Below are 20,201 nucleotides of genomic sequence, written 5' to 3'. Positions count from 1 at the left end.
GTGCAGACTTGATGGGCCGAACGGCCTCCTTCTGCACTGCAGGGATTCTATGATTCATGTTCAGTTTTGAGATGTGGGTGTCGCTGGCTTGGCCAGCATTTATTGCACCATGTTGATTGTTCCTGTTTGTCCTTGATGGGTGCGATGGACTCTGAGCTCCACTGAATGGAGCACCTCTTGGCTGAACGTTATTTGGCTTGCTGAGGTGTACTGCACCTTCAGTCATCGGGGCAAGCAATCAAACTCTGCCCTTTTCAGTTGAAGGTTCTCAGTCGAAGCAGGTGGTGCCATGGCACAAGATCCACCCATTTTCCATCAACCAGGGACAAGAACCCTGACTGATGACCCCTCGCCAGTTGTCGAGGCCCAACCAGCTCCCTCGAAACAGGAGGTTAGCTTGTTGAAATAAATCCATTTCCTGCATCCCACACAGTTGTTAAGCTTGGAAAGCTTTATGAAGTCCATATTCACAAAGACTTTGAGATCCCCCTATCCACGTACAGAACTGTATAAGGCCACTCGGATGTTTGTGGGGCTCTCCTGTTATTAAATTGGCTCCTTGTTTGGCTGTGCCTCAGAGGGCAGCTGACTGACCAGAGGCAGCTTGGCATCTTCTCTCCATGCGTGTTGGCAGCACCTTCCATCTCCTGATGAGGTGGCAATCTACAAGTGAGTTGGCAGCTCGTTCCCTCTGTCAAGCCAGCTGCACCACAGTCCGCACACGTGAAGAAGGCACAGAATTGAGCGAGTAAGACTCCCTGATTTGTTTTCTAATGTATGCGGTGCACAGGAAGATCCAAACTTTTGACCTCCCTCCGCAGCCTCCAGTAGATACTGAGACCCAGGCAGCAGTGGAGAAAGCTACAATTGCTTCCATTCCAGAGCACAATCACGTGAGCATGGCTGGTGACTGCCCTCATATCGAGGGCAGGAGGCAGGGGGTGATTGCCCCTGCAATTGAATAGCTTACCAACACTGACTGACACACACACATGAATATGAAGAATGGCTTCTAACAATAGCTCTCCTTTATAACTGGATTCTAGGATTGAGAGTGTGCTGGGATTCTAGCTGGATACTAGGATTGAGAGTGTGCTGGGATTCTAGCTGGATACTAGGATTGAGAGTGTGCTGGGGTTCTAGCTGGATACTAGGATTGAGAGTGTGCTGGGATTCTAGCTGGATACTAGGATTGAGAGTGTGCTGGGATTCTAGCTGGATACTAGGATTGAGAGTGTGCTGGGATTCTAGCTGGATACTAGGATTGAGAGTGTGCTGGGATTCTAGCTGGATACTAGGATTGAGAGTGTGCTGGGATTCTAGCTGGATACTAGGATTGAGAGTGTGCTGGGATTCTAGCTGGATACTAGGATTGAGAGTGTGCTGGGATTCTAGCTGGATACTAGGATTGAGAGTGTGCTGGGATTCTAGCTGGATACTAGGATTGAGAGTGTGCTGGGATTCTAGCTGGATACTAGGATTGAGAGTGTGCTGGGATTCTAGCTGGATACTAGGATTGAGAGTGTGCTGGGATTCTAGCTGGATACTAGGATTGAGAGTGTGCTGGGATTCTAGCTGGATACTAGGATTGAGAGTGTGCTGGGATTCTAGCTGGATACTAGGATTGAGAGTGTGCTGGGATTCTAGCTGGATACTAGGATTGAGAGTGTGCTGGGATTCTAGCTGGATACTAGGATTGAGAGTGTGCTGGGATTCTAGCTGGATACTAGGATTGAGAGTGTGCTGGGATTCTAGCTGGATACTAGGATTGAGAGTGTGCTGGGATTCTAGCTGGATACTAGGATTGAGTGTGCTGGGATTCTAGCTGGATACTAGGATTGAGAGTGTGCTGGGATTCTAGCTGGATACTAGGATTGAGAGTGTGCTGGGATTCTAGCTGGATACTAGGATTGAGTGTGCTGGGATTCTAGCTGGATACTAGGATTGAGAGTGCTGGGATTCTAGCTGGATACTAGGATTGAGAGTGTGCTGGGATTCTAGCTGGATACTAGGATTGAGAGTGTGCTGGGATTCTAGCTGGATACTAGGATTGAGAGTGTGCTGGGATTCTAGCTGGATACTAGGATTGAGAGTGTGCTGGGATTCTAGCTGGATACTAGGATTGAGAGTGTGCTGGGATTCTAGCTGGATACTAGGATTGAGAGTGTGCTGGGATTCTAGCTGGATACTAGGATTGAGAGTGTGCTGGGATTCTAGCTGGATACTAGGATTGAGAGTGCTAGTTGGCTTCCATTGGATGCACCTTCATTCTAGCTTAATCCCACTTACTGTTGAGACTGGCATGTTTTCCTTGATTTGTAACTTGGAACAGCTCCAGATTGGTGCCACGTTCAAATACATCATCACTGGGAACCTGGAGTGCCTGCATCTCTGAGGACATGTCTCAGTCAAGCCAGCTGCACCACGATTCCCCTCCCACTGCACAACACACATCCATGTGAACGTGCAGTGTCCATGTTGACAACACCTGTTTCTTTGCCCTCAATTGTAGCATCATGTTAGAGAATTCTCCAGCATTTCTGCAATCTCCAGAGAGTCCGAAGCCTCAATGATATCATTCGTGTCTGTCTCTCTCTCTCTCTCTCGCCAGTTCGGTGACTGAGATCCCCCAGGTGTACAGTCTCTGAACAGTGTGGGAGCAGAAATATTGCTGGAGACAATTTGAGGAGTGTTTCCAGTTTCACATTTTCCCCGCTTGCCCTGAAGGTGCTGACTCTGTGGGTTACAGTTAGAGATGAGAAAACAATGGAATTGGGTGAAGTTGGGGGCTGAGAGGTTCATGTGGGATGTAAATAGAGACTGAGTGAGCAAGTTGGTATCATTCTGTGCCGCGCGTGATGCGTGATCTTCCCAGCCAATCCAATTAGCCACTCTTCAGCTGTGCGACCTGGCACTGAGTGCTGGCATATTCTCAGTGGTGTCGGAAATCACAGCACAGCCAGATTTGGGCTGCTAATGAACTCGACGTTTTCACCCTTCCAGTGCGGAGGCCAGTTGTCGCCCCCTCACTTGTTGGCCCCGTCCAAATGCTTTGACCCAGCAGAGGTCAAACCTCGACATTGGATAAAAGCAAATTACTGCAGATGCTGGAATCTGAAACCAAAAGAGAGAAGGCTGGAAAATCTCAGCAGGTCTGGCAGCATCTGTAAGGAGAGAAAAGAGCTGACGTTTCGAGTCCAGATGATCCTTTGTCAAATCTAGACATGGGATCAGTGATGAGCCAGTATGTGGGTGGTTGGAAGAGTTATTGCTGGGCCACCGCCAACAGGAATCGCTGGAGGGGGCACACTGAGCTATTTCCCCAATTGCATGAAGGATTAGCCATGAAATACATTAAGAAGAATTGCATTTGTACAGTGCCTTCACAACATCTAGCCATCCCAAGGTTGGCTTGAGCAAACTAAGCACTTTTCAAGTGTTGACACGGTTGTGATGCAGGAAATGTGGCAGCCAGTTTGTGCAGAGCACGTTTCGGCAAACAGGATTGTGATAATGATCAGATCACCTGTTTAAAGTACTGTTGATTTTACTCCTCAATGCTGTGCTGGAATGCCTGCCTTTTAAAGTTTGTACTCAACCCAGAGTGGGAACAATCCCACAACTGTGGCCACAGGATCAAGTCAGAGGTTGGGAAACCTGTGGCGAGAAACTTGCCTCCTGACTCCCCAAAGCCTGTTGGGAGTGCAATTGAATACTCTCCACTTACCTCAACAATCAGAGATTGACACCATCCAGGACCACGTAGCGCTCCAACCAACATCCTAAAAGGTTCACTCCCTGTACTACTGCTGCAGCAGGGGACAGCATCCAAAAGATGCACTGCAACAATTTGCCAAGCCCCCTTTGCGACCACCTTCCAAATTCATGACCTCTGCTGCCAAGAAGAACAAGGGTGTGTGAACGCCATCAACTGACATTCCCCTCCACGTCATCCTGACTTAGAAATATATAACCTTTTTTGTTTCATTCTCGCTGGGACAAAATCTTAACTCCCTCCTGTGGGCAGTACAGTGGCACAGTGATTAGCACTGCTACCCCACAGTGCCAGGGATTGCCGTGTCTGCCTGGGTGTCCTCCTTGGTGCTCCGGTTTCCTCCCACACTCCAAAGATGTGCAAGTGAGGTGGATTGGCCATGCTAAATTGCCCCTACCAAAGATGTGTGGGTTTAAAAGAAAAAAGATGGCGCTGGAGCAAGGTGACTTCTTGTGAGCTGACCCCAGCACACCCTCTAATTCCAACTGTTACCCCTGTTCTACGCTCTTAAAATTGAACCTCAACTGTAACTGCAACACTATATTCTGCACCCTCTCCTTTCCTTCTCCCCCTACGTACTCTATGAACGGTATGCTTTGTCTATATAGCGCGCCAGAAACAATACTTTTCACAGTATCCCAATACATGTGACAATAAATCAAATCTAAAAGCTTTAAGGGGATTAGCAAGGTAAAAGCGCAGGGTTGCGGAGATAGGGTGGGCATGGATAAGATACACTGTCGGAGAGTCGGTGCAGACTTGATTGGCTGAATAGCAGTCCTTGGGACGGCACAGTGGTTAGCACTGCTGCCTCACAGTGCCAGGGACCTGGGTTCGATTCCCGGCTCGGGTCACTGTCTGTGCGGAGTTTGCACATTCTCCCCATGTCTGCGTGGGTTTCCTCCAGGTGCTCCGGTTTCCTCCCACAGTCTGAAAAACATGCTGGTTAGGTGCATTGACCCGTTGGAGTGTGGCGATTAGGGGAATTTCGCAGTAACTTCACTGCAGTGTTGATGTAAGCTTTACTTGTGGCTTTAAACTTTCCTGCACAGTAGGAGTTCTACAATACTATGAATAGCGCTCTATACATGAACCAGCAGTTTACGTAAGTAGCTCACCTCCATCTCTGGAGGGCAATTGAGGATGGACCAAAAACCGCTGGACTTGCCAGCGATTTCCCACATTCCATGAAAGAATATTTTTAAAATAAAAAGCCTCTTTTGCTGAAGTGAGAGCTACCAACAGATGGCATAACCAAGACTGCATGATTCCTTTTTCATGAGAGCCCGTGTAGAAGGTTGAAGAGATGTCTGCCAGTCATCACGTTGGAAACCCAGATGACCCAGCATTGGTCTGGCTGATGAATCCTCTATCATGGGACAGTAGCTGAGCTGGGCGATAATGCAACTTTCTCACACGTATAAACTGATGGGCAGCAGCACATTTTGTCTTGCCCTCCGTTGCCAAACCCAAGTTGTGAATGATCTCATTGTGCGCTGTGTGAAATACCACATTTTATAAAACAAATGTGGTCAGGACTGTTCCACGTTGCTCCCACGGGGACTCGGCTGGTGAATGAATTGCCCTGTGTGGTCAGTGAATCACGCACAGCAAAGGCCGCTCTGCGGAGCCACTGACTCTCCATCAGGGCGGCAAGCTGTGGGTTCTGTTTGGCAGCCGGATCCTCGGGGTTGTGGAAGGGAGGGAGAAAGCAGCCAAGCTTCCAGCTTCTGGTCATCGTCCGGTTAAGTGGTCCATGTCTTCTCTCTCTGATTGTTCTCGGGTCTGAGATGATCAGAGAGGAACTTTGAAGAGTAATGAGTTCTAGGATTTTAATCTCTGCTGACGATGGGCTGGCCATCGTGTTTATGGGGCAGGATTTTGATGTCTGTCTGTTCTTGCGTGTTCCGCAAGTGCGCAGAGTCTGGATGATGCCCGATGTTTGCAGACTTTGACCTGTGTTGACTCCAGTTTCAAAGTCTGTGGGGTTTTTTTTTGGGACGTCCCTCGCTGAAATAGAAACCAGCTCATTTTTCCAGGAAGGAGTCGGTTAATTGGATTTCCTGGTTGCTACGTCAAAATCGGTGCTCAGGTAGCTTGTGAGGGAAAAGCAAGCTAATTGAGGTGAAAAATAAGCCAGGCTGGGAGATTGGATTTCAGCTGTTGGTCGGAACAGGGCAGGGAGTGGGAAGCAGTGTGTGGTGAAATCTGTGGAATACAATTTGCCTGTAATTAATTAATGTCAGTTTTGGTATGATCATAGTGAGTAAAAGATTCAGAAAGTTAAATCTTGTTGGTTTCTTGTATTGGGGTCATTTTGGAACTTGTATTCTTTGCGTTCTGGGTCTCCACAGAGACTAACAGTGCAAAATCAGATAAGGGCAAGATGGAGGGAAGTTTGCAAAGAACCAAACATACACACATATTGGGCACTAACATACACCCATGTGCTGCTGGAGCTGCATTGTGAATGAAACGGGCACCTTGAGGAGTAAAGTTTATTCATTAGTGTCACAAGTAGGCTCACATTAACACTGCAATGAAGTGACTGTGAACGTCCCCTAGTCACCACATTCCGGCGCCTGTTCGGGTACATTGAGGGAGAATTTAGCATGGCCAGCGCACCTAACCAGCACGTCTTTCAGACTGTGGGAGGAAACCGGAGCACCCGGAGGAAACCCACGCAGACTTGGGGAGAACATGCAGACTCCACACAGACAGTCACCCAAAGCCAGGAATCAAACCCGGGTCCCTGGCACCTGAGGCAGCAGTGCTAACCATCATGCCTCCCCCAGTATTGTTTAAGGGGGTCATGCCCTGAAGGGCACCTTATCCGAGTAGAAGAGTTGCCTTTAAGCGCTCGAGTTTTATTCTCCTGAGTCGCCTTTTCTTGCTGACGAAAACGGGCTGTGTGGAAAATCTGATGCAGACGATACTTAGATTTATTCCGAGGACAGCCTACAGATTACTTTTGGACTTCGAGTGGCAAGAGTTGCAGCCAAAATTGAGAGAGTCAGCTCTTAATACGGTTTGTAATCTGTGCATTTTCCACATGACAGCTGAGTAGCATCATAACCTGGCAGCGTTGTTGCTGGCCTGACCAAGTGAACTGGCACCAGGGTTTAGATCTTGATGCTGCCAGTAAAATAGGCTCAAAACTTTCAGTGAGGGATGTGCAAGGCTCCTGTACACTATAATGGATACCTGACGGGGATCTAATTCTGATCGGATGGCTTGCTTATAGAATACTGGATACCCGGGAATGAGTTATACGGTGGCATCTAATCAAGCGGTTAAGATAAGTTTATAAATAGAATAATAGATTATCTGGAATGAGTTGTGGACTGGAAGCTAATTTTGGAGTGATTGCAGGTTGAGTGTCAATTTGAGGGGGGGGTGGGGGAAAGCTGCCCAGTTGCTGCCTCAGCTGTGTTGTGGTCGCTCGATACCAAACCAGGAATCAATATCACATGAGCCTTGTCTCCAAGTCTCCACATGTTCAATGTTTTGGATTCGCAAGCAGATACTTTTGGTTTTTTTTGGGAGTAAACAGGTTTATCTGCATTTTGCCCCGTTGAAGGGAGGGGTTTTTTGCGAGTGGGATATCTTATCAAAAGCAGCACCTGGAAATACCCAAGCAGTGCAACATTACACTGGGAGAATGAGAAGCTGAGGAGGAAGTGTTTGTGCATTAATTTTTTTAAAAGGGTTACAATCTCCATCTGCCGTGGGGTCCACAAGCTGTGCATAGTCTAACAGGTCCTGGAGATCAGATCAAAATTCTGGAACATCAGCCCATATGACGTTGGAGCAGAATTAGGCCATTCAGCCCATCACATCTGCTCTGCCATTCCATATGTTTCTCAACCCCATTCTCCCGCCTTTTTTCCCCCAGAACCGTCGGTCCCCATACCAATCACGAACCTGTCTATTTCTATCTGAAATACAAAGTTTAAAAAGTTTGTCTATTAATCACAAGTGAGGCTTACATTAACACTGCAATGAAGTGAAACTGTGAAATTCCCCTAGCCGCTACAGTCCGGCACCTGATCAGGTCAATCCACCTAACCAGCACGTCTTTCAGAATGTGGGAGGAAACCGGAGCACCCGGAGGCAACCCACGCAGACACTGAGAACGTGGAAACTCCACACAGACAGTGACCCAAGCTGGGAATCAAACCTGGGTCCCTGGCGCTGAGAGGCAGCAGTACTTCCACCCATTGTTCAGTTGGGTAGAGTTTGTCTTACTATTGTATGAGGAGGAATTTTTTAAGGCCTAATATCACCTGGCCTCCACAGCCCTCGGGCAATGAATTCCACAGATTAACCGCCCTCTGGCTGAAGAAATTTCTCCTCCATCTTGGTTCTAAAGCGTCGTCCCTTTTATTCTGAGGCTGTGCCCTCGGATCCGAGTCTCTCTGACTGATGGAAACATCTTCCTCACATCCACTCTAGCCAGGCCTCAGTGTGTTGAGAACAAAATTGGGTCAGTCCATGTACAGGGCAGAAAGACTAAATTACGTTCATCCCATTCTTCCCATGACTTCATAATGCCCCCAGAGTGCAAACGCCCAATTAACAATAAATAAAATCAAATTACTGCAGATGCTGGAATCTGAAACCAAAGGAGAAAACGCTGGAAAATCTCAGCAGGTCTGGCAGCATCTGTAAGGAGAGAAAAGAGCTGACGTTTCAAGTCCAGATGACCTGTCAAAGCTCGCTTCTCCTGAAGTGGAGATGCCGGCGTTGGACTGGGGTAGGCATAGTAAGAAGTCTCACAACACCAGGTTAAAGTCCAACAGGTTTATTTGGTTTGGTCGCACAAGCTTTCGGAGCGCTGCTCCTTCGTCACCTGAAGAAGGAGCGGCACTCCGAAAGCTCGTGCTACCAAATAAACCTGTTGGACTTTAACTTGGTGTTGTGAGACTTCTTACTTTTCTCTCCTTAACAGACCTGCTGAGGTTTTCCAACACCCAATTAAAAATGCAGTCACCATTGTAATGTAGAAGAGGGATCCCACCATTGGAGAACAATGCTCCCGCTGTCGGGGCAGCTACAGTTGAATTCTGAGAGTGGATTTTGGTTGAGGCAGGATTGGACTGTAATAGCACAGGAGGAGACCATTTGACCCATGTCAGTGCTCGTTCTGTTGAAGAACTGTTGATTGAGTCCCACCGGCCCAGTTTTTCCCCTTTTTAGCTTTCCAGATATTTTTGACCTTCCTGTAATTATCTCATTCCCTTGTGCAAGTTGCTATTGATTCTTCCAAACAGTCATTTCAAGCAGTACATTCCAGATCTCTCAAACTCTGCATTTTCCTTACTAAGGTTTTGGGTCTGATTTGTCTGCAGTCATCTCTGTTCTCCGGTGATTGAATTATCTGCCACTAAAAAAAACAGTTTCTCCCTGTGCACTCTATCAAAGCAGTTGAGATGACTTTGTATTGGTGCAGCGAATCAAGCTTGGTGTTGGAGTGGTCTCAGATTTGGTATTTCCTGCTGCCAGAGTTGGGCCAGTGCTGCCCCATTCGCACACAACCAAGAACATCTTGTTAGTGAAGAATGTAGGGATGCCCGATGCCTGTGGCAGTCGTTAGCAGAAATGGGAAGAGAGAAATAAATAGCAGCAGAATTCACCTCGGGTAATGGATTGGAGAGGGGTGTGCAGGTTATCTGTGTCTCACTGTGAGCTGGCACTTAATCCAGAATCCTCCTCACACGATGAAGTTCTAGTTTCAGCACTGCTGCACTATTTGTGAAATTCACCTAATTTTCTTCATCCCTGGAGGAGAATGAACAATCACACCCTCGTACTCAACTGATAGAGGGCACGCTTTTCCAAAATAAACCAAAAGCAGCTGGAAATATGCAATAATAAAAGCAAAACACACTCGGGATGAATGCTGGATAACCTCAGCAGGTCTGGCAGCATCTGTCAAGAGAGAGAGAGAAACACGTTTCGAGTCCGTATGACCCTTCTACAGACCAGTTCTGTCCCACAGTCATACAGACATGAAATGATAACCGTCCCTCTCCACAGGTGTTGCCGGACCTGCTGAAGAAGTTCACAGTAGATCAGTACACATAAGGTCAGGCAACGTCCGTGGTCTAAGAAAAACAGAACTCGTATTTCAGGGCAACAGACTATCCTCACTGTTTTTGATAAAATCATAGAATCCCTCCAGAAGGAGGCCATTTGGCCCATCGAGTCTGCACCGACCACAATCCCACCCAGGCCCTATCCCCATAACCCCACATATTTACCCTGCTAATCCCCCTGACACCTAGGGCCCATTTAGTATAGCCAATCCACCCAACCCGCACATCTTTGGACTGTGGGAGGAAACTGGAGCACCCGGAGGAAACCCACGCAGACACGGGGAGAATGTGCAAACGCCACACAGACAGTGACTCGAGGCCGGAATTGAACCTGGGTGCCTGGCGCTGAGGCAGCAGTACTAACCACTGTGCTATCATGCTGCCCCGGTAAATGTAATTTGTTAAAGTTTATTTATTAGTCACAAGTAGACTTGCATTAACACTGCAATGAAGTTACTGTCAAAATCCCCCAGTCACCCCACACCGGCGCCTGTTCGGGTACACCTGAGGGAGAATTTAGCATAGCCAATCCACCTAACCACATCTTTCAGACTGTGGGAGGAAATCCATGCGGACACGGGGAGAATGTGCAGACCCCTCAGACAGTGACCCAAGCCGGGAATCGAACCCAGACCCCTGTCGCTGTGAGGCACCAGTGCTAACCACTGTGCCACCGTGCCGAATGTGCAGCCCGAGGGATCTTTTCCTCTTGTCGTAGCCCCTGGATCTACCCTGGAGGGCCTTAGCCACTGGCCTTTCTCTGCCCATAATTTTTAGTGTGCCCCTCAGCACCATTGCTTTGGGTGAGGAACGCATGGGCTGGAGTGTGGCAGGAGGGGGTTAATGGCCGATAGCTTCAGATGGTGGGCAGATTCGGCTCCATATCTTCGGTATTCTAGGCCAGCTGACACTCATCTATCTGTGGTATCTGGCAGGGAAATTGTTAAAAGATGATGCCATGGGTGGAGGCACCCGCAGCCTGGCTTGTGTTTTGCATCTTGGAAACTGGCGTAATTCCTTCCGAGAGTTGAGCTTGTGGTACTGTTTCTTACGACTCCTGGGGGAGCAGGAACACTGAACGCCAACTCCTATTGTGTCCCTGCTTTTCTCCGGTTAATCCCTTGAACCGCTTCCATGGGCTGTGTGACGTGAAACTCAGGCACTTTGAATATGCCTATGTTATAAAACAAGGGATTCTTTATTCCATTGGCTCCCAAATGTATAAACATTAATGGAAAAGCTTAACTTAGAAGGACAGGTTATTTACGGAGGCAGTTCGTGGCAGCCTGTTCCCTGCTGAGGGTAACCCCCCCCCCCCCCCCCCCGCCCCCCCCAAACAGGGTGGTCAGGGTTCTCTGTCTGCCACGCTGCTGAGGCAGTGACCTATACTGGCAGGAGCCTGGTGCCCCGCAGGGAATGAACCCTAGCACCCAGCCCCCCCCCCCCAGCCTCAGAAACCCTGTTCATCTCGCCTTGTGTGTTGAGCTCTTGAGACACTGCGTTCATTCAAGCTGCCCCGTGGAAAAGTACTGAATAGCCATAGGACTCCTTGTACTCCAGCCGTGAAGCCCAACTTCCTATGAAATCTCTGGAATAGCTGCCGCCCACTGATGGATCTTAAAGAGACGAGCGCACGCACAGTGGTGACCTCTTGCATTCTCCTGAAGGCGTTGCCTCCAGTAGAGTTACAGCTTCCTTCCACTATTTCGTTCCCCCATGGGATCCTTCATCTCTTGGCTAACGTGGGAAGTACCAAGCAGATATGGTGGGCGGCACAGTGGTTAGCACTGCTGCCTCACAGCACCAGGGACCCGGGTTGGGGGGGTGGTGGTGGGTGGGGTGGGTTGGGGGGGTGAGGGGGTGGGTTGGGGGGGTGAGGGGGTGGTGGTGGGTGGGTTGGGGGGTGAGGGGGTGGTGGTGGGTGGGGTGGGGGGTGAGGGTGTGCTGTGTGGAGCAGGGCTTTATATTACGTGTGCCTGGTACTCTTCCCAACCAGCAGTCACAGCCTGGTGCTGAGGAACAGGGACACGGGCTGTTAGTCTCCCTTCTAATTTGTAGCTCTCAGCTCCTTGGCTGCGCTCACCAGCTGAGGTGTTGGTAGAACGACGCACCAATAAGCAAGTGTGCCCTGTGCACGCGCCACCCTCCTGCTGCCAGCCTGATGGAGCACAATTAGAGTCCAGTGAGATGAGGGAATTCAGATAACCCCGGCGATGTGGATCGAGGCGAGTGGTGAACACCAGCGAGTGTGCCACCTGCTCCCATCGAAGGACGCAACACACTCTGCCTGCCTGCCTGGCCAGGATCTAGTTGACATAATTGAGCACTCCTTACATCTTGCTCGGTGATTCATCTTGGGACTTGTGAACCGAATGGAAAAGGAAGAGAGAGAGCTTCAGGTGTTTGAAAGAAGGACATGAAGTCGCAGCAGATTGGTCAGTGGCGGGGGTGGACGGGTTTCAGCTGTCAGTCCTTGTTGAGAAGATTTGCAGGAATGCCGAGGAGGCCAGTGTAAAAGGGGTCGGTTACAAGACCCCTTGAGCCATGGGTTAAATGTTCTTGCATTATCATTGTTTTGGTATAAGATTTGACCTGGGGCCTGCATCCATGGTCTCTGTGTCTTTATGCTGTTTCGCGTCAGTGGATTAAAAGCAAGCAGTTCTGAAGCTAACTCCGTCCACGCAGCAACGTTCGATAATTAAGTTGCCACACTGGAACACCAGCTTAAAAAAAAAACACCAGCTTAAAAAAAAGCTATCAGTCTTGTACCCTCGCGTGTTGGAGGCACAGGGAAGTGTAGACTCTGTGTCTACTCTTCCAGCTGCCTTGGCAAAGCAGCCAGCATAATTATGGACCTCACGCACCCCGGGCATTCTCTCTTCCACCTCCTTCCTTCGGGGGAAAAAGATACAAAAGTCTGAGGTCACATACCGACCGACTCAAGAACAGCTTCTTCCCTGCTGCCATTGGATTTTTGAATGGGCCTACCTTGCATTAAGTTGATCTTTCTCTACACCCTAGCTATGACTGTAACATACATCCTGCACTCTCTCCTTTCCTTCTCTATGAACGGTATGCTTTGTCTGTATAGCATGCAAGAAACAATACTTTTCACTATGTTAATACATGTGACAATAATAAATCAAATCAAATGTGCTGACATGACACCTTAGGGACATCCTTTTCCTAGAGGAAGACTTTCAGAATTGTAAAATATTGAGACCGTTTTTATTCAAAACCAACTCTCCTGACCCCTTTGCTCCTGGTTGCTGTTCTGGGCTTCCTTCAGGGTGCTTGGATACTTCCGTGTGAGTGGCAACAAACAGGGAGAACATCCGACTGCATGACTTCCTCGCGTTCAGTTGCAACATCAAAGTCACGCAGCAATTTACTCTGTTCCTAAAAGTCCAATATTCAATGTGACAGAATATTAAAGTTGAGCTTGATCCCATTCGCTCCCTGCGGTCTGCTTTCTAGTAGTGACATGGGCCTCTCGGCCCCCTCTCTGCTATCTCCTTGATCTCAGCTGTGTCGACTAGGGGAATGATGGGGGACAGGGGACGTTGGATACTTTGCCGAGCTCGGTGGAATATCTTGACTGCACTGAGCCTACGTTTCCCATTATCAGTGTGGTTGTCATAGAATCCCTGCAGTGCAGAAGGAGGCCATTCGGCCCATCGAGTCTGCACTGACCACAATCCCACCCTATTGCTGTAACCCCACATATTTACCCTGCTAATCCCTCCTGACATTCAGGTCAATTTTAGCATAGCCAATCAACCTGACTCGCTCATCTTTGGAGTGTGGGAGGAAACCGGAGCACACAGAGGAAAACCCACGCAGACATGGGGAGAGTGTGCAAACTCCACACAGACAGTGACCCGAGGTCGGAATCGAACCCGGGTCCCTGTCCCTGGCAGTGCTAACCACTGTGCCGCCCCTCCCACTGCCCCTCACAAAAGAGCCTCTTTTTAGGGCCTTTCTCTCTCAAAGGACTAGGTCAAATATGCAGCCTACACTGCCTTAAACTGCGGAACAGGACAATAATGGATCTGCCGCTTCCATATTGTTGACACAGTATTGAGATGTTTTAACACCAGGTGAAGTGATGATGGTTCCTGATCAGTCATTGGTTGTGGAAGCAAGCTTTGAAGGAATGATCAAACGCCGCACAAGAAAATATTATGTGACGTAAGAGTGTGTGTTGGGTTTCAAAATATGCAAATCCCTTCTCCTGACTCATCGTAGGACCAAAACGCACAGTCACCCCACTCACTGTGCAGCAGAGACACGGACTGGGGTCGTGTAAATTGTACTGGTATCCTGAGTGGGCAGGGAATAAGCGGATGAGTTTGAAAGAATGGGGTATCATTCAGCAGGGCAGTGTCAGATTGCAGTCACAGCCCCTCTCCCACTCCCTCGGAAACCAGGACAATGTGGGATTTAGAGAGTCATCGAACCCTACAAATCTGAGGGTAAGTGGTGGCTGATGCAAGCGCATGTGGCTTCCTGGCGTTGGCTGTTACCTATTTATAACTCCCAGTGTGTCTCAATAGGCAGGATGAGTTACGAGTGGTGAGATTACCGGAGAGAATAGGCACAATGCCCACAATGATTCCCCAGGAGCCTCCGCGAACAAACATTTGGGTAGCAATGAAAGCGTGCTTTGTGAAATAATTGGAAGCGATCCAGGTTGGATTGTTGAATATGCTTTGTGGTCTAAAACTGGATCCACAGCCTCCCTGCATCCCAAACCTCAGTTTTAGGGGCTTCCTAGCAAGGCACCGTCCCTCACATCGGGCTTGTTTGGTGGTCAGTGCTGGATTCTGGGCAGGTTTCGGTGAGGATTGATGCCCTCGTCCCTGGGTCAGGGATGGGAAATCCGCCATTTTCCCTTTGCTGGTGGGCACTGTTGCAAAGCTGCTTGTTGTGGGCATTGGCTGAGGACGGGCTTGGGGGTCCTGCTTTGTCAGCCTTTTCTTTCCTTCAGAATTTTCCAGCAGCAACACCATTTGTGGCATCTTCCTTCAGGAAAGGTAGCACACACCTGTGCAGGTATGGTTAGGATTTCACTGAGGTGGGCGTTTGAAATGCTTCTCCATTACAAAGAACAGTCCAGCACAGGAACAGGCCCTTCGGCCCACCAAGTCTGTGCTGACACAGACGCCTCTGTAATATAATTTTTTTTGCCTCTACATGGTCCATATCTCTTTATTCTCTGCCTATTCATGTATCTATCCAGATGCCTCTTGAGCGTTGTTCTAGAATCTGCTTCCATCACCACCTGCGGCAGCGCGTTCCAGGAATTCACCACCCTCTGTGTGGAAAACTTGCCCCTTGCATCTCTCTCAAACTTTCCCCCCTCACTTTCAACCTATGCCCCCAAGTAATTGACCCTTCGACCCTGGGAAAAAGACTCTGATTATCCACTCTCTCCAAGCCTGTCATAATCTTGTAAACCTTTTTGATTTGATGTATTATTGTCACTTGTATTAACATACAGTGAAAAGTATTGTTTCTTGCGCGCTATACAGACAAAGCATACCGTTCATAGAGAAGGAAAGGAGATGGTGCAGAATGTAGTGTTACAGTCATAGCTAGGGTGTAGAGAAAGATCAACTTGGTGTGAGGTGGGTCCATTCAAAAGTCTGACGGCAGCAGGGAAGAAGCTGTTCTTGAGTCGGTTGGTACGTGACCTCAGACTTTTGTATCTTTTTCCTGATGCAAGAAGGTGGAAGAGAGAGTGTCCGGGGTGCGTGGGGTCCTTAATTATGCCGGCTGCTTTGTCGAGGCAGCGGGAAGTGTAGACAGAGTCAATGGATGGGAGGCTGGTTTGCGTGATGGACTGGGCTACTTTCAGTTGTAGTTTATTAGGTCCCCCCTCCGACGCTCCAATGAAAATAATCCAAGTTTGTTCAACCTTTCTTCATAGTCCATATCCTCCAAACCAGGCAGCAATCTGGCCAATCTCTCTTGTCAGGTTGAATTTGGAGAAGGCACTTGGATATAATTCTGTTCTTGCGCCATTCCAGATTCTTGAGCTGAGTGACGCAAGGCTTCAATACAATCATAAGACATGATCACTCATTCACCCTGACAGTAAAGGTGTTCAGTGCAATTGTGTAGGATGTGCAGCATTGAAACAGGCCCATGCTGACGGAGCTTGACTTGAGCTTCCTCCCACTCTTCTTCATCTACTTCAATAAGCCTAACCCTCTATATTTTCTTCTTATGGTTGTCTTATTACCACTTCAATGCATTTACGCTGTTCGCTTCAACCGCTCCCTGTGTACGCAAGTTCCACAGTGGTCCCTCTCTCCGAATAACGGGGTTTCTTCGGAATTCCTGATGTGACTTCTCAATGAAGATCTCCTCTTGGTAGCCTCTTTCCCCACAAGTGAAAAGATTTCTGTCTGCACAATCAAAAGCATTCACGATCTTCAAGACCCCAATGAGATCAGCTCTCCGCCTTTCTCCTTTCCACATCAAGGAGATCCAGCCTGTCGTTCCTTTCCTGTTTGTATTAACCACGTATTTCCACTATCATCCTTGTCAATGTTCCCCGCATCCACTCCAATGCCTCTTTCATAATATAGTGACCACAACTGTGTGCAGTCCCCTGTAGTGTGGTCAAACACTTTGATACAGATCTGAAACACTTATCTACTTCTCAATTCCATGCCTCTGGCAGTATACACCAGACCTCGGCTTGCCGTTGTTATGACATTATTAACCTGCGTCACAACTTTGTGATTTGTGTATTTGTACTCATAGATTCCTTTGCTCTCCCAACACAGTTGGATTCAGTTAGGTATGTTACCTCCATCACTTTATTGGCACCAAGTGATTCCTCACATTTATTTATGCTCCAACTGATTTGCCAATTATACATCCCTCCGACAAAGTTTTTCGAACGTTTTCCTCCACCACTGCGCTTCTGTATTAGTGAGTATCGATCTGTCATCGTTACGGCAGCAGCAGGAGGGATTCAAGGTAATGAATTGAGATGATAAGACAAAGTGTACTTCTGCTGTTTGTTGTATAACAAATACCTTGTGATATATTGCTATCCAGATGTTCATTGAGCCTTGGAAGAATGCTCAGCTGGAGGTTCCTTTCTTTACCCCAGCAAGAATCGCATTTAGAAATGGAGTGCATCATGTTTAAGTGTGGGGTTGTGTCACTGTAGACTACAGGCGTACAGACCTGTGTGTTTCTACTCTGCTGGGATGTTATGACCTGTGTCTGTGCGTGTGTGTGTGGAGCTGCACGCGTGCATGTGCGTGTGTGTGGGCAGTGTGGTTCTCTCATCATGTCAGCAGGTGAGTTGTCCGGGGGAGGAGGGGGGAGCTTTTCATTTTGCAGGGATGATGCGAGTCTTGAGGTTTGCCCATGTGCCGGCGAGGGTGTTTACGCGTGCTGGCAGGAATGCTCTGGTCTTTCGGTCTCGATGTGCGTGTGCGGGCTTTGGCTACATGTTGACACAACAGCTGACTGTCACCCGGAAGCTAATCTCCCTCCTCTCTCCCTCTCTCTCTTGCAGCTCTGAAGGAGATGAAACGCTTCTCTAAACCCAATGTCTTCAACTACACCACCCTGCAACTCGATGAAGATGAGCAGGTTCTGTACGTGGGCGCTCGAGAGGCTGTGTTTGCCCTCTTCACGCACAATGTTACAGAGGTGAAAGAAGCGGTAAGGAACGTTTCTATTGGAAACAGCCTGCGTCAGATATGACGGTCAGTTAGGGTAACTTCGAGCTCCTCACCCACACGACCAGAGTATGTGCATCAGCCTTGATGGTGCTGGAAAATAAAACAACTGGGAAGCATCATCATCCTCTAGTTTAAAGGTGCAAGGCACAATGTAGCATAGCTATGTTGTCATACAGCGTAGAAAGAACCCTTCGGCCCATTAAGTCTGCACCAACAGTAACCACCGTTAAAATCATACGGATCCCATTTTCCAGCACTTCTCCCATATCCTTGAATGTTATGATGTTTCAAGTACTTTTTAAAGGTTGTCAGGTTTCCCGCCTCCACTTCCTTCCCAGGCAGTGCATTCCAGATTCCCACCACCCTCTGAGTGGAAAAAGCTTTTTCTCAAGCCCCCTCTGAATCTCCTGCCCCTCACCCTAAAACTATGCCCCCTCGTGATTGATCCCTCAACCAAGAGGAACAGCTGCTTCCCTACTCACCCTGTCCATACTCCTCATAATCTTGTCCACCTCAATCGTGTCCCCCTCCTCAGCCTTCCCTGCTCCAGAGAAAACAATCCAAGCCTACCGAGTTTCTCCTTTTATAGCTCAGATGGTCCATCCCAGGCAACATCCTGGTGAATCTCCTCTGTACCCCCTCTAGTGCTACCACATGCTTCCTACGGTGAGGTTGAATTTGGGCCTTGGATGGGATACTTGAGAGTTTGTGCATCCACCTGAGAATACTACTGCAGACTGCTATTTATAAGATCCACTCCTGTATCCGTACAGATATATTTGTATATATGAGGTTCCACCAGGTCTGTTATTTAAGCATGTGACATTACATCACAGCTCAGTAGTTACATCAGCATCAGGTGCTCCTGATAACCCTTCACTCTTCCATGGGACATGGGTGCCACTGGCTTGCCCAGCATTTTCATTGCCTATCCCAAATTGCCTTTGAGAAGGTGGTGGTGAGGCGCCATGAGAAGGCTGCAGTCCATGTGATGTAGGTGCACCCACCATGCTGTTAGGGAGAGTGTCGAAGGATTTTGACCTGGCCCCACTGATATATTTCCAAGCCAGGATGGGGAGTGGCTTGGAGGGGAACTTGACGATGGTGGTGTTCTCATGTCTGCTGCCCTTGTCCTTCTAGTCGGCAGAGGCCACGGATTTGGAAGGTGCTGTACAAGGAGCCGTGGGAGGTTGCTGCAGTGCATCTTGTCGTTGGTACACACGGCTGTCATTCTGCGTCAGTGGTGGAGGCAGTGGATGTTGAAGGTGGTAGATGGGGTGCCAGTCAAGCGGGGCTGCTTTGTCCTGGATGGTATCAAGTTTCTTGAGTCTTGCTGGAGCTTCACTCATCCCAGGCAATGCTTGCGTCGGGACGGACTGGATATCAAACATGGGATCTTCCCGGTTATTATTCCAGGGTATGACCTGGGAAGGTGCATTTAGCATCTGAGCCATAAAGGCGGCACAGTGGTTAGCGCTGCTGCCTCACAGCGCCAGGGACCTGGGTTCGATTCCTGGCCTTGGGTCACTGTCTGTGTGGAGTTTGCATGTTCTCCCCGTGTCTGTGTGGGTTTCCTCCGGGTGCTCCGGTTTCCTCCCACAGTCCGTAAGACGTGCTGGTTAGGTACGTTGGCCATGCTAAATTCTCCCTCAGTGTACCCGAACAGGCGCCGGAGTGTGGCGACTAGGGGATTTTCACAGTAATCTCATTGCAGTGTTAATGTCAGCCTAATTGTGACTAATAAATAAAGTTTAACAAAGAGCTCCAAAGCCTGGACTTTGTGAACTGGCAAGTTTGGACCAAAGCCCAAGTTTGCAAGTTGCTGCGTGGTTTAGAAGTTTCACTTGGTGAATATACTCGTGACATCTATTAGTAACCATTCCTTTGAGCGAACAGGCATTTGGACCTTGCTGCTCTGTCCAGCTGGCCATTGGAATGTAAGAACAGTTTTTAACACTGAAATATAACAGCTTTTCAGTTGGTATGCAGGAGAACATTGGGAGTGTTATCCTTGGAGCTTGTCATTCCCCCTGCCTGGCAGTCCATGGAGTAAAGAGTGGTTCCTTATGCTCTTTTGCTGGCAGCATCCGGCCAACCAGTACCGCCTGCCCAGTGTGTGAGACGTTGCATACTTCTCTCTACTGTTCATACTCATAGAATCCCTACAGTGCTGAAGGAGGCCATTTGACCCATCGAGTCTGCACCAACTCTCTGATAGAGTATCTAACCCAGGTCCCTATCCCCGGAACCCCACACATTTACCCCACTAATCCCCCTAACCTGTACATCTTGGGACACCTAAGGGGCAATTTAGCATAGCATGTCCACCTAGTCCGCACGTCTTTGGACTGTGGGAGGAAACCGGAGGACGCAGACACTGGGGAGAACGTGCAAACTCCACACAGACAGTCACCCAAGTCCGGAATCGAACCTGTGTCCCTGGCGCTGTGAGGCAGCAGCGCTGACCACTGTGGCACCGTGCTGCCCAAGCCAATGAAGGAACAGACGCAGTGAATAATTTGCAGCGAATCTAGTCAGCCAGCACGATTGATGCTGAAGGAAAGGTTAGTCATTCTGTAAACCGGTGCTTTCCAAACTGGTTTTCCTCCCCCAAGA

General features: G+C 48.7%; 1 protein-coding gene across 1 annotated transcript in view; it reads left to right on the top strand.

The window, feature by feature from the left end:
• Nucleotides 1–20,201, top strand: part of sema4c (sema domain, immunoglobulin domain (Ig), transmembrane domain (TM) and short cytoplasmic domain, (semaphorin) 4C) — a 96,717-nt gene that overhangs the window by 34,697 nt on the left and 41,819 nt on the right. The window contains exon 3 of the mRNA XM_078239545.1: nt 17,417–17,565. Coding sequence (XP_078095671.1) covers nt 17,417–17,565 — 149 coding nt within the window. The remainder of the gene's footprint in view (nt 1–17,416; nt 17,566–20,201) is intronic.

This window comes from Mustelus asterias, chromosome 22 (genome assembly GCF_964213995.1).
Source record: "Mustelus asterias chromosome 22, sMusAst1.hap1.1, whole genome shotgun sequence".
NCBI lineage: Eukaryota > Metazoa > Chordata > Chondrichthyes > Carcharhiniformes > Triakidae > Mustelus > Mustelus asterias.
Note: the sequence above shows the minus strand (reverse complement) of the source record. Positions and strands in the feature narration are given on the sequence as shown.